This window comes from Bufo gargarizans, chromosome 6 (assembly GCF_014858855.1).
Source record: "Bufo gargarizans isolate SCDJY-AF-19 chromosome 6, ASM1485885v1, whole genome shotgun sequence".
NCBI lineage: Eukaryota > Metazoa > Chordata > Amphibia > Anura > Bufonidae > Bufo > Bufo gargarizans.
In genome coordinates, this window is record NC_058085.1 from 11759575 (window position 1) to 11774920 (window position 15346).

A 15346-nucleotide genomic window follows, 5' to 3' on the forward strand; every position below is an offset into this window, starting at 1 on the left:
AGCCAGACCCTTATTTCTGATATTTAAGGACTCTATACTGAAAGAGGGTGTTCCACAGGATTGACATAAAGCAAAATGTGGTGCCAATATTCAAAAAGGGTCCAAAAACAGAGCCTAGAAACTATAGGCTGGTAAGTTTAACATCTGTTGTGGGTAAACAGTTTGAAGGTTTTCTAAGAGATGCTATGTTGGAGTACCTCAATGAAAATAAGCAAACAACGCCATATCAGCATGGATTCATGTGGGATTGGTCATGTCAAACTAATTAATTCAGTTTCTATGAGGAGGTAAGTTCTACACTTGACAGCGGCGAATAGATGTCATATATCTGGACTTCTCCAAAGCATTTGACACTGTACCATATAAAAGGTTGGTATTTAACTGCCTCCGGATCGGCGCGTTCACAGGAACTGCAGGTAAGCGAGTGGATCTACAGCCTGCCAGCGGCGATCGTTCGATAGCAGGCTGTAGATGCGATTTTTTTAACCCCTAACCGGTATATTAGACTCTGTTTTGATAACAGCGTCTAATATACCTGCTACCTGGTCATCTGGTGGTCCCTTTTGCTTGGATCGACCACCAGAGGACACAGGCAGCTCTGTAATAAGTAGCACCAAGCACCACACTACACTACACCCCCCCACCACTTATTAACCCCTTATTAACCCCTGATCACCCCCCTGTCATTGATCACCCCCCTGTAAGGCTCCATTCAGACGTCCGTATGTGTTTTACGGATCCACGGATCCATGGATCCGCAAAACACATACGGACCTCTGAATGGAGCCTTACAGGGGGTGATCAATGACAGGGGGGTGATCACCCCATATAGACTTCCATATAGACACCCCATATCTATTTCCGCTAACTTGTGCCAAAAAAATAATAAATATTCTATGAACTCGCCATGCCCCTCATTGAATACCTTGGAGTGTCTTCTTTCCAAAATGGGGTCACATGTGGGGTATTTATACTGTCCTGGCATTTTAGGGGCCCTAAAGCGTGAGAAGATGTCTAAAATGCCCTCCTAATAATGAATTTGGGCCCCTTTGCGCATCTAGGCTGCAAAAAAGTGTCACACATGTGGTATCGCTGTACTCAGGAGAAGTAGGGCTATGTGTTTTGGGGTGTCTTTTTACATATACCCATGCTGGCTGAGAGAAATATCTCTCTATAATGACAACTTTGTATATAAAAATGGGAAAAGTTGACTTTTAGAGAGATATTTCTCTCACCCAGCATGGGCATATGTAAAAAGACACCGCAAAACACATTGCCCTACTTCTTCCGAGTATACCACATGTGTGACACTTTTTTGCAGCCTAGGTGGGCAAAGGAGCCCACATTCTAAAGAGCACCTTTAGGATTTCACAGGGCATTTTTTACACATTTTGATTTCAAACTACTTCTCACGCATTAGGGCCCCTAAAATGCCAGGGCAGTATAACTACCCCACAAGTGACCCCATTTTGGAAAGAAGACACCCCAAGGTATTTCATGATGGCATAGTGAGCTCATGGAAGTTTTTATTTTTTGTCACAAGTTAGTGGAATATGAGACTTTGTAAGGAAAAAAAAAAAATTCCAAAAATCATCATCATTTTCCGCTAACTTGTGACAAAAAATAAAAAGGTCTATGAACTCACTGTGCCCATCATCGAATACCTTAGGGTGTCTACTTTCCTAAATGGGGTCATTTGTGGGGTTTTTCTACTGTCTGGGAATTGTAGAACCTCAGGAAACATGACAGGTGCTCAGAAAGTCAGAGCTGCTTCAAAAAGCGGAAATTCACATTTTTGTACCATAGTTTGTAAACGCTATAACTTTTTTCCAAACATTTTTTTTTTTTACCCAAACATTTTTTTTTATCAAAGACATGTAGAACAATAAATTTAGAGAAATATGTATATAGAAATGTAGTTTAAAAAAAAAATACAACTGAAAGTGAAAAATGTAATTTTTTTGCAAAAATTCTGTTAAATTTCGATTAATAACAAAAAAAGTAAAAATGTCAGCAATAAAATACCACTAAATGAAAACTCTATTAGTGAGAAGAAAAGGAGGTAAAATTCATTTGGGTGGTAAGTTGCATGACCGAGCAATAAACCGTGAAAGTAGTGCAGTGCAGAATTGTAAAAAGTGTTCTGGTCATTAAGGGTGTTTGAGCTAGGGGAGCTGAGGTGGATAAAATGAGAATGCTTGGACTGGGAGAAAATGTTTGCATGTAGGTAACTGGCTCAGTGATAGAAAACAGAGGGTGGTTATTAATAGTACACACTCATATTGGGTCACTGTCACTAGTGGGGTACCACAGGGGTCAGTATTAGGCCCTAGTCACTTCAATATATTTATTAATGATCTTGTAGAAGGCTTGCACAGTAAAATGTAAATTTTTACAGATGACACTAAACTATGTAAAGTAATTAACACTGAAGAGGACAATATACTGCTACAGAGGGATCTGGATAGAATGGAGGTTTGGGCAGAGAAGTAGCAGATGAGGTTTAACACTGACAAATGTAAGGAATAATTCAAGTCACCAGTACATACTAAATGGTAAAACACTGTGTAACACAGACGTGGAAAAGGACCTTAGAATTTTAATAAATAGCAAACTAAGCAGTAAAAACCAGTGTCAGGCAGCTGCTGCCAGGGCCAATAAGATAATGGGTTGCATCAAAAAAGGCATAGATGCCCGGAAAGAGTACATAATCCTGCCACTTTACAAGCCACTAGTCAGACCACACATGGAGTACTGTGTACAGTTCTGGGCTCCTGTGAACAAGGCAGACATAGAGCTGGAGAGGGTTCAGAGGAGGCAACTAAAGTAATAACTAGAATGGGTGGACTACAGTACCCTGAAAGATTATCAAAATTAGGGTTATTCACTTTAGAAAAAAGACAACTGAGGGAAAATTCATCTAATTACTATGTATAAATATATCAGGCGTCAGTACAGAGATTTCTCTCATCTATTTATCCCTAGGACTGTGACTGTGATCAGTGATCCACTGTGTCTGGAGGAAAGAAGGTTTGTACACAAACATAGAAGTGAATTCTTTACGGTAAGAGCAGTTAGACTATGGAACTGTCTGTCTGAGGAGGTGGTGATGGCGAGTTCCCTAAAAGAGTTCAAGAGGGGCCTGGATGTATTTCTGGAGTGTAATAATATTACAGGCTATAGCTACTAGAGAGGGGTCGTTGATCCAGGGAGTTATTCTGATTTCAGTTGGATACACATTTTTTCCTTCTAAAGTGGGGAAAATTGGCTTCTACCTCACAGTTTTTTTGCCTTCCTCTGGATCAACTTGCAGGATAACAGGCTGAACTGGATGGACAGGTGTCTTTTTCCAGCCTTATAAACTATGTTACTGTTGCGGCAGGCCAAGGGTCAGCCACGTGATGATTGTTGCCTCGTGTTCAGGTGAATGACATCGACGGAGGAAAATGACAGAAGTCTGAGTATAGGTCAAAACCTTGCCAGGACCCTAAAGTGAAAGTGTCCTGCACCCTTTATTTATACACAGTTCACAGGGTGTAACCCCTCAAAGTAAAACATGATTGGTTTACAGACATTTCAATAATGGCTTTTGAATCCATCTATTGATTGGTTAGTTATTTTTAAAGTTTCACTTTTACAAAAATGTGTTAACTAATGGGTTTAGAATTTTAAGCAAGAGAGGCAAAATATCCCAGGAGTAGTACAAATGTTATCTTATCTTAACACACACAGTTCACTTCTATAGGTTTTTTAGCTTACGCTTGTTCTTTTCAAATGTCACCACATTATATCACGTATACAGAGAAAATGAAAAACATTTTATGAATTTTATATCCACTTTCAGAAAAGCTGGATAATTTCCTTAACATTACTATGTTACAGCCTATCGGTCATTTCACTTGACTGCAAATAACTATCCATTTAGTGTGAATGACGCCCCTTTTTCCACATGTCTGGACACCAGCTCATGTGGGAATCCAGCTCTATTTTTTGGACTTTCACATATAGGCCCCTGTATTTGCAGTTTTACAGAAATGGAGGGTCCCCATACCGATCACAGGCAGGATGGAATACTGTATTTTTTTTTTTTTTTACTAAACATTTGTGTTTAGAGGAGATATATATACACAAAAAAAACTAAAAACTTTAGTTTCACTTTTAACTGGATCTGTCCTTTGATTACCAATATTCATTCAATACGGGAGACTATGTTTGTTTGGGGAGCTCTCACAGCGGTCCCAATCATTGTTCCAAGCCCTCAGCTTCCTCTGGTAACTAAAAGCAAGGTTCTGTTTTATCTCCCTGTAAAAAGGAGTATCTGAAGGAATGAAGCCAGTTAGTGACCAGCATGAACATGGCTTCTCTTATATGTGAGTTTTTTGATGATTAACAAGAGATGATTTATAGGTGAAACACATATCACATTCTGAACATGAAAATGGCTTCTCTCCTGTGTGAATTCTCTGATGCATAACAAGATGTGAATTACGGGTAAAACATTTCCCACATTCTGAACATGAAAATGGCTTCTCTCCTGTGTGAATTCTCTGATGCATAACAAGACCTGATCTAATGTTAAAACATTTTCCACATTCTGAACATGAAAATGCCTTCTCCCCTGTGTGAATTCTCTGATGTATAACAAGATCTGATTTACTCTTAAAACATTTCCCACATTCCGAACATGAAAATGGCTTCTCTCCTGTGTGAATTCTCTGATGTATAACAAGATGTGAATTACTGTCAAAACATTTCCCACATTCTGAACATGAAAATAGCTTCTCCCCTGTGTGAATTCTGTGATGTACAACAAGTTCTGATTTCTGGCTAAAACATTTTCCACATTCTGAACATGAAAATGGCTTCTCTCCTGTGTGAACTCTCTGATGTATAACAAGATGTGATTTATGGTTAAAACATTTCCCACATTCTGAACATGAAAATAGCTTCACTCCTGTGTGAATTCTCTGATGTATAACAAGATCTGATTTATGGTTAAAACATTTTCCACATTCTGAACATGAAAATGGCTTCTCTCCTGTGTGAATTCTCTGATGTACAACAAGATGTGATTTACAGTTAAAACATTTCCCACATTCTGAACATGAAAATGGCTTCTCTCTTGTGTGAGATCTCTGATGTATAACAAGATATGATTTACGGTTAAAACATTTTCCACATTCTGAACATGAAAATGGCTTCTCTCCTGTGTGAATTCTCTGATGTATAACCAGATCTGATTTACCGTTAAAATAATTTCCACATTCTGAACATGAAAATGGCTTCTCTCCTGTATGAATTCTCTGATGTATAACAAGATTTGATTTATTGTTAAAACATTTCCCACATTCTAAACATGAAAATGCCATCTCTCTTGTGTGAATTCTCTGATGTATAACAAGATGTGATTTACGGTTAAAACATTTTCCACATTCGGAACATGAAAATGGCTTCTCCCCTGTGTGAATTCTCTGATGTAGAACAAGTTGTGATTTACGGTTAAAACATTTTCCACATTCTGAACATGAAAATGGCTTCTCCCCTGTGTGAATTCTCTGATGTATAACAAGATCTGATTTACGGTTAAAACATTTCCCACATTCTGAACATGAAAATGGCTTCTCTCCTGTGTGAATTCTCTGATGTATAACAAGATCTGATTTAATGTTAAAACATTTTCCACATTCTGAACATGAAAATGGCTTCTCCCCTGTGTGAATTCTCTGATGTATAACAAGATCTGATTTTCGTTTAAAACATTTTCCACATTCTGAACATGAAAATGGCTTCCCTCTTACGTGAGTTGCTTGATGTTTAACACCTTTTCTGTGACTTTTATTCTGTGTTTCAGTCTGTGATGAATCAGAAGATCGGACCTGTTTAAAAGGATCAAATGATGCATTGTTGCTGTGATTGGATGAGGGTATATCTTTGATATTGGCATGCTCTTCAAATGTATCTTGTGTGATACCACAATCATCTACTTCAAAAGCTAAAGATATCAGCTGTTTCTCCGAGTTCCTGGTACAGTCATCTGCCAAGAATAAAACACATTTTTTTTATTGATGAATAATATACCATTTAATTGCATAGAAATTTTCCATATAAAAAAAAATCCACATAAATAACAAGACATGGCATCAAATTCAAGTATGAATGGACTAAAACTGTGGTGGCCAAACAGACCACAATCTAATAGTAGACCAAGGAGAATCACTAGGCCAGGTTGGCCCCCACTTTGATCAACTTCCATGCAACCCCCACCCAATCAGTCATTTATAAATAAAACATTTCCTACACTACGTGCAGAATTATTAGGCAAATGAGTATTTTGACCACATCATCCTCTTTATGCATGTTGTCTTACTCCAAGCTGTATAGGCTCGAAAGCCTACTACCAATTAAGCATATTAGGTGATGTGCATCTCTGTAATGAGAAGGGGTGTGGTCTAATGACATCAACACCCTATATCAGGTGTGCATAATTATTAGGCAACTTCCTTTCCTTTGGCAAAATGGGTCAAAAGAAGGACTTGACAGGCTCAGAAAAGTCAAAAATAGTGAGATATCTTGCAGAGGGATGCAGCACTCTTAAAATTGCAAAGCTTTTGAAGCGTGATCATCGAACAATCAAGCGTTTCATTCAAAATAGTCAACAGGGTCGCAAGAAGCGTGTGGAAAAACCAAGGCGCAAAATAACTGCCCATGAACTGAGAAAAGTCAAGCGTGCAGCTGCCAAGATGCCACTTGCCACCAGTTTGGCCATATTTCAGAGCTGCAACATCACTGGAGTGCCCAAAAGCACAAGGTGTGCAATACTCAGAGACATGGCCAAGGTAAGAAAGGCTGAAAGACGACCACCACTGAACAAGACACACAAGCTGAAACGTCAAGACTGGGCCAAGAAATATCTCAAGACTGATTTTTCTAAGGTTTTATGGACTGATGAAATGAGAGTGAGTCTTGATGGGCCAGATGGATGGGCCCGTGGCTGGATTGGTAAAGGGCAGAGAGCTCCAGTCCGACTCAGACGCCAGCAAGGTGGAGGTGGAGTACTGGTTTGGGCTGGTATCATCAAAGATGAGCTTGTGGGGCCTTTTTGGGTTGAGGATGGAGTCAAGCTCAACTCCCAGTCCTACTGCCAGTTTCTGGAAGACACCTTCTTCAAGCAGTGGTACAGGAAGAAGTCTGCATCCTTCAAGAAAAACATGATTTTCATGCAGGACAATGCTCCATCACACGCGTCCAAGTACTCCACAGCGTGGCTGGCAAGAAAGGGTATAAAAGAAGAAAATCTAATGACATGGCCTCCTTGTTCACCTGATCTGAACCCCATTGAGAACCTGTGGTCCATCATCAAATGTGAAATTTACAAGGAGGGAAAACAGTACACCTCTCTGAACAGTGTCTGGGAGGCTGTGGTTGCTGCTGCACGCAATGTTGATGGTGAACAGATCAAAACACTGACAGAATCCATGGATGGCAGGCTTTTGAGTGTCCTTGCAAAGAAAGGTGGCTATATTGGTCACTGATTTGTTTTTGTTTTGTTTTTGAATGTCACAAAATGTATATTTGTGAATGTTGAGATGTTATATTGGTTTCACTGGTAAAAATAAATAATTGAAATGGGTATATATTTGTTTTTTGTAAAGTTGCCTAATAATTATGCACAGTAATAGTCACCTGCACACACAGATATCCCCCTAAAATAGCTAAAACTAAAAACAAACTAAAAACTACTTCCAAAAATATTCAGCTTTGATATTAATGAGTTTTTTGGGTTCATTGAGAACATGGTTGTTGTTCAATAATAAAATTAATCCTCAAAAATACAACTTGCCTAATAATTCTGCACTCCCTGTATATGGCAAAGTAGACACAGGAATGACAATGGACTACTAGTGGTGTGTCAATACAGTAAATGCAGTGAATCCCATCTACCCCTTGACAAATACAAAATAGATACCAGTACAATGGATAATAAAATGCATAGGGCATAGAATAGGGATAGACATGGGAGATATAACTGCTCAATGAATACAGACCAATAGTTCTGACCCCGACGCGCGTTTCGCTGTCGCTTCCTCACGGGATATGATAAGCAGCGTTAGTCACCTGGGTCAGGATATCTTGAGCTCTTAAGGCTACATTCACACGTGAAAAAAAAGGCCATAAAAAACGGACACTCAGTTTTTCATGCCCATTTTTGAACCATTTTTTGCATCCCTTTCTTAGTCGTCTGGACGTTTTGCATTCATTTTTAACGGCCATTATTTGAGAATGATTTAGATTATGTATACTGCAGGGATTGGTAATTAAATAAAAAAAAGAAAATATAAATAATGTCCCCCATAGTGACCCCAGTTAGTAATAATGTCCCCCAGGGTGGCCCCCATCAGTAATATAATAATGTTAATAATGTGCAGGGTTTTGTTTTTATGGGAAAAAAAATAATTATCCTGTCATCCACTTGCACGTGTAGAGAAAAGTCGATCTTCATTTGGTGCTAAAGGACCTACACTCTCAGTGGAATGATGTCACCATGCGCTCCTAAGGAATAATGCTGGGAGAGCATGGTGATGTCATCACGTTGGTAGCACAGGTTCTTCCGCACCTGTGTGTGCAAGCGGATAAGGCAATTTATTTTTAACCCCTAAATGGCTATTTTACACTAGTGTACCCATTTTAAACGGCCATTACATGGATGCACTCCTGTCTAAATGGCAATTAAAAAAATAGTCCCATTGATTTACATGGGGTCCACCTGGCAGTGAAAACGGCCACAAATAGGACATGTCCTATTTTTCACAACCACTATTCACTCGCCTTAAAAAAAAAAATGGCCAAATGAATAGCGCCATTGACTTCAATTCTAAAAACAGCTGTGTGCAATTTTTCAATGTTGTGTGAATGTAGCCTTATCCTGCAGCCTTTCCCAATTACACAAACTACATCTAGCGCCAAAGAATAATCCTGTGACCCGATAATCATCCCTGCAGCTAGGACACTGTGCACACCGAGGTCTCTCCTAATGTCAGTCCTGTCACTGTCAAGTAAACAAACTGCATGGCACACACCATAACATCTTCCTTTTTTCACGCAATTATATTAAAAGGGTTGTCTCATTTGAGACAATGGGGGCAATTTGCTAGGATATGCCCCTATTGTCTGGTAGGTGCGCGTCCCACCGCTGGGACCTGCACCTATCGCCGAAACGGAACCCCAAAAGTGGTGGAGGGTGCACTGTGCATGTGCAGAACTGGCGAGGCACTGGCTTGGCCATTTCCATCAGGCCCTGTAAACAGTGGCCGGTCATGCACAGTGTACTCCCATTCACTTCTTTGGGGAGAGTGCTTGGTGGGGGCCAGCTACCGCTTTGGCCAGCTCTGTTCTCGATATAGGTGTGGGTCCCAGCGGTTGGACCTGCATCTATTAGACAATGGGGGCATATCCTAATGATATGTCCCCATTATCTCAGATGAGACAACCCCTTGTTTGCGACTCATATATACTGTACACACTATCCAAAGATTATGAAAAGTATATCACTAGAGAGGAACCAATTTCTAGAAATACATTTCAGGTGTAATTCTGAAGAATCAGTCAGAAGAGGGAAACATTTTTTTTTTTTAATCAGACAATTTTTTTTATTGATTCCAAAAGAGCAAAACACAAATGTACAGAATACATTATACAATAAAATAGATTTGCAACAATTAAGATTCAACATGAGTCTTATTGTATCTTAATTGTTAACTGTCATGTAGACTTATTATTTAAACTCTTAACTACCCCCTTTCACCCAACCCTCCATTCCAGCATCATAAAAACATAGAATGTGTTGGCAGATAAGAACCATTTGGCCCAACTAGTCTGCCCAATATACTGAATACTATGAATAGCTCTTGGCCCTATCTTATATGAAGGATGGCCTTATGCCTATCATGCATGCTTAAACTCCTTCACTGTATTTGCAGCTGCCACTTCTGCAGGAAGGCTATTCCATGCATCCACTACTCTTTCAGTAAAGTAATACTTCCTTATATTACTTTTAAACCTTTGCCCTTCTAATTTAAAACTATGTCCTCTTGTAGCAGTTTTTCTTCTTTTAAATATTCTCTCCTCTTTTTTACTTTATGTATTTAAAAGTTTCTATCATATCCCCTCTGTCTCGTCTTTCTTCCAAGATATACATGTTAAGGTCCTTTAATCTTTCCTGGTAAGTTTTATCCTGCAATCCATGTACCAGTTTAGTACCTCTTCTCTGAACTCTCTCCAAAATATCAATATCCTTCTGGAGATATGGTCTCCAGCACTGCGCACTATACTCCAAATGAGGTCTCGCTAGTGCTCTGTAGAGCGGTGTGAGCACCTACCTCTTTCTACTGGTAATGCCTCTCCCTATACACCCAAGCACTCTGCTAGCATTTCCTGCTGCTCTATGACTTTGTCTGCCTACCTTTAAGTCTTCTGAAATAATGACCCCTAAATCCATTTCCTCAGATACTGAGGTTAGGACTGGATCACTGATTTTATATTCTGCTCTTGGGTTTTTACGCCCCAGGTGCATTATCTTGCACTTATCAACATTACATTTTAGTTGCCAGATTTTGACCATTCCTCTAGTTTTCCTAAATCCTTTTCCATTTGGTGTATCCCTCCAGGAACATAAACCCTGTTACAAATCTTTGTGTCATCAGCAAAAAGATGCACCTTACCATTGAGGCCTTCTGCAATTTCGCTGATAAAGATATTAAACAATATGGGCCCCAGAACAGATCCCTGAGGTACCCCACTGGTAACATGACCATGGTCTGAATATACTCTATTGACTGCAACCCTCTGTTGTCTGTCCCTCAGCCACTGCCTAATCCATTCAACAATATGGGAGTCCAAGCCCAAAGACTCTAATTTATTGATAAGCCTTCTATGTGGGACAGTATCAAAAGCCTTACTAAAGTCTAGATAAGAGAGGTCTACTGCACCTCCGCCATCTATTATTTTAGTCACCCAATCAAAAAAATCTATAAGATTAGTTTGACATGATCTCCCTGGAGTAAACCCATGCTGTTTTTCATCTTTTAATCCATGGGATTTTAGATGTTCCACAATCCTCTCCTTGAGTATGGTTTCCATTATTTTCCCCACTATTGATGTCAGGCTTACTGGCCTATAGTTGCCCGATTCCTCCCTACTACCTTTCTTGTGAATGGGCACAACATTTGCTCATTTCTAATTTTCTGGGACGACTCCTGTTACCAGTTATTGGTTAAATGCTAGTTCACCGCTGAGCTCATTTAATAGCTTTGGGTGTATCCCATCAGGCCCCTGTGACTTATTTGTATTAATTTTAGACAGCTGACTTAGAACCTCTTCCTCGGTAAAGACACATGCATCAGATTCATTAGTCTTCCTTCCTAAGTGAGGTCCTTTTCCTTAATTTTCCTTTGTAAAAACTGAACAGAAGTATTCATTGAGGCAGTCAGCTAGTTCTTCATCTTCTTCCATATACCTTCCTTCTTTTGTTTTTAATTTGGTAATCCCTTGTTTTAGTTTCCTTTTTTCATTTATGTATCTGAAGAATGCCTTATCGCCTTTTTTTCCCTGACTGAGCTAATTTCTCTTCTGCCTGTGTTTTAGAAGCTCTTATAACTTGTTTGGCCTCTCTGTCATCCTCATTTTTTTTTTATAATTCCTAAATGCTATCTTTTTGTTTTTAATGATTTTGGCCACTTCTGCTGAGTACCACAGTGATCTCTCCCTTTTTTTGCTTTTACTGACAAGCCTAATGCAATTTTTTGTTGCCTTCAATAGTGACACTTTTAAATAATCCCATTTCACCTGGACTCCATTGAAATTGTTTCAATCTTATAGGGACTCGTATACCACTAATCTAATTTTAGAAAAGTCAGTTTTTCTAAAATCCAAAACTTTTTGTTTTTGTGTGGTGTGTGGTGAGTCAGTCACTGTACTTATAGTAAACCACACTGACTAGTGATCACTAGATCCCAAGCTTTTCCCTGCAGTAATATCATATACCAAATTCCCATTTGTGAATACTAAATGTAAAAATGGCCTCCTTCCGGGTTGGCTCCTCAACTACTTGCTGTAGAGATAATCCCAGTAGGGAATTTAGAATATCTGTACTCCTGGCAGAACTAGCTATTTTGGTTTTCCAGTTTACATCAGGAAGATTAAAGTCTCCCATAATGATAACTTCCCCTTTCAATGTCATTTTAGCTATTTCCTCAACTAGTAGATCATCTAAATTATTTTACTTGGCTAGGTGGTCTACACATCACACCTACACAAGTTACCTTATGCTTATCAAGCTGCAAGGTAACCCAAACTGACTCTAAATTGTTCTCGCTAACTTGTATTAAATTCGATTTTATGCTATCTTTCACACACAGGGCCACCCCTCCCCCTTCTTGCCTTCTCTGTATTTCCTATATAGAGAGAACCCTGGTATTGTTATATCCCAGTCATTACTCCCATTGAACCACGTCTCAGTAACAGCCACAAAATCTATATTCTCAGATGCCATTATAACCTCAAGTTCATTTATCTTATTCCCTAAACGGCGAGCATTTGTAGACAAGACTCTGAGCTTGTCATTTCTTAACCTATGTGCTACTGGCATCTTCTGGCATTGTTCTGGGGGGAAGTCGGACTGCTGGATTGTCACTCTTTTGCCCCCCTTTCCTAGTTTAAATGCTCCTTAGCAAATACTTTGAACTGTTCACTGAGGACATTCGTTCCCTTGAGAGAAAGATGCAAACCATCTTTCTTGTACAGTTCTTTTCCATTCCAATGTGAGCTTACATGAGACACAAAGCCAAACCCCTTGTTCAGACACCATTCACCAAGCCATACATAGAATTCCTTAATGCGCAAAACTGCAGAGAATGAAACAGTTGATGCAACCTCTCGTATATAAATTTCCAAGTGTGTCAAAAGCTTCCTTCACCTTTGAAACCTCATTGCAAGCCAGGTAATTTGTTCCAAGATGGACAATGACACCCACCTCCCTTTCCTGCTTCTTCTACCTGAGATAGCACCCATGCACATTTGTGCCTGCCATGGTTCCCATAATTTCTCAAATTTGCTGGGACAGTGTCACCGCCAGATATCTGAGAAGTTCTGATAGACGTTCTTCAGAACCTCCTGCTTGAGGATCTTTTGTTTTGCTTTCTTTTGTCATCTCGTTTCCCTCTCTCAGCTGTCATCTAATTGCACTGATTGCATCCCTTTAAATCCCCTCTCATACTGCATCACTTTGCGGTTTATACAACTTCCTGGAGTGTGTGCATGCTGGATGCTACAACTGATGCTTCTACAGATAAGTCTGTTCATTTAATTGTGTTTTCCTGTTTTCTTGATCCTAGGTGACCCTGAATCCCTCCGTATTAAGTGTAGGGAGCCAGTGGTCGTGTCCCCTCACTATTATAGGGTGTTCAGGTGTCATACAGTCGAGGCACGAGGGCATGCAATTATCTATCATAGAGATTTTTGCATGGGCTGAGAAGTCAGGGAGAGTGCTAGGGCTTTTACAGGGCTCACCCTTATGTTCCTTAGTTTGGGATCAAGTCAGTCGGATCTTCGTTTGTTGTCTTCTAGTTTTCTGCAACACCATCCGTGACAGACAGCCTCTTTTCTGGAAAATGGCCTTTTCATATACAATCATAGTGTTGACTTGGCATCTAATTTCCCCGATTGTGGGAGGCTCAGCTGTATCCAGTGCTGAGCTATCAGCTTCCTAGCCACATACAGTAGTCTGCCTATAGCAAGTTTGAACACTTGATCAGTACCCAATTCTGATACATAGCCTACGATACACACTTTCGGTTCTTGTGAAATATATACGGAGTATGCTTTTTGTATGATAGCAGTCACCTCTCTCCAGTATACAGTCAGGACCGCGCATTTCTATAGCTTGTGTATCAAGTCTGCAGGTTCTACATCACACGAGGACACTTAGCATCTAATCTGTGACCAATTCGGTGTACAAACACTGGCGTCTTGTACACTCTATGGATAATAAATAATTGCGAAAGCTTTCCACTTTCACTCAAAGATGACACAGGCACTGCCTCTAATATATCAGCCTATTGCTCTTTCGTGAGTTCACCCACATCTGTCTCCCATTTATGCATTCTAGTCAGTCAGTGAAATTCTAGGTACTTATCTAGTATCAATCGATATGTTAGAGATATCATTCCCCTTCTTTCCCCTCCCGAAACAATCAGATGCAATGCTGCGTCTCTGTGCCATTACGCTACCATTCTTATACCTCGTATTATATGCATGACCCAATTGCAGATATTGATAAAAGCGCCTGTGAGGGATGCCATATATTTCTTGAATACTGGTGAAGTATCTGAACACTCCACCCTCCAGGAGGTGACCCATTCTTATCACCCATCTGTCCTTCCACTCATAAAATCCTGACAATGATTTGAATTTAGATAATACTGGGTTTTGCCATATTGGGGTATATTCCGCGATTCCGGTGATTCCTCTCAACTGTAATCTTTTGCCACACTGAATACATTATGTGTCTTATAGGAATTTCTGATCGCACTGTTTTCGCTTTCAGTCCCTCCAGTAGCATCATTAGGTCTCTACCTTTCAGGTGGTTTCTATATATCTGACCAGTCATGTCTGAGGTTTCTAATTCTAGCCATCCTTTGAAGCGCTGACCTTGAGCTGCAAGGTAGTACACCCAGGGATTAGGAACTGCTAGGCCTCCCTCCGTTTTATAGTATTGTAGCGTCTCGAGCTTTATTCTAGCCTGTCCGCTACGCCATATTATGTCTCTATCGAGACAATCCTTTTGAACCTGTCCATTGGCAGCCAGACCAAGGCATTGTGTAGAATGTACAAAAGCTGCGGTATCAAAACAATTTTTTCGTGGGGTAAGATTTAATTCCTCAAATTCTTTAATTCTAGGGGATATTTTAATACCCAGATATTTGAACTCTTCTACACATGGGATATTTTTTATCTATTATCACCTGTGATCTTGGCTGGCAATCTATAAGCATTAGTGCAGACTTATGCCAATTAATTGTTAAGCCTGATAGTTGGACAAATCTGTCAATGAGAGACATTACAGCCAGCAAAGACGTGGATGTATCTCCTAAGAACAGCAGTGTGTCATCTGCATACATTGCCACTCTATTTTGCACTGCTCCATAACAAAATCCCTGTATCGCAGGAGACTTACGCACTGCAGCAGCCAATGGTTCTATCGCCAGTGCAAACAGTAGCGGCAAAAAAGGGCATCCCTGTCTTGTACCACGCTGCAATTGAAATCTCATATATATCCCCCCCCCCCCCCCCC

At 39.9% G+C, this 15346-nt stretch overlaps 1 protein-coding gene across 1 annotated transcript in view; it reads right to left on the minus strand.

The window, feature by feature from the left end:
* Positions 1-4046: 4046 nt before the first annotated feature.
* Positions 4047-15346, minus strand: part of LOC122940658 (oocyte zinc finger protein XlCOF7.1-like) — a 29687-nt gene continuing 18387 nt past the window's right edge. Inside the window, exon 4 of the mRNA XM_044297347.1 lies at positions 4047-6034. Coding sequence (XP_044153282.1) covers positions 4365-6034 — 1670 coding nt within the window. The 3' untranslated portion in view covers positions 4047-4364. The remainder of the gene's footprint in view (positions 6035-15346) is intronic.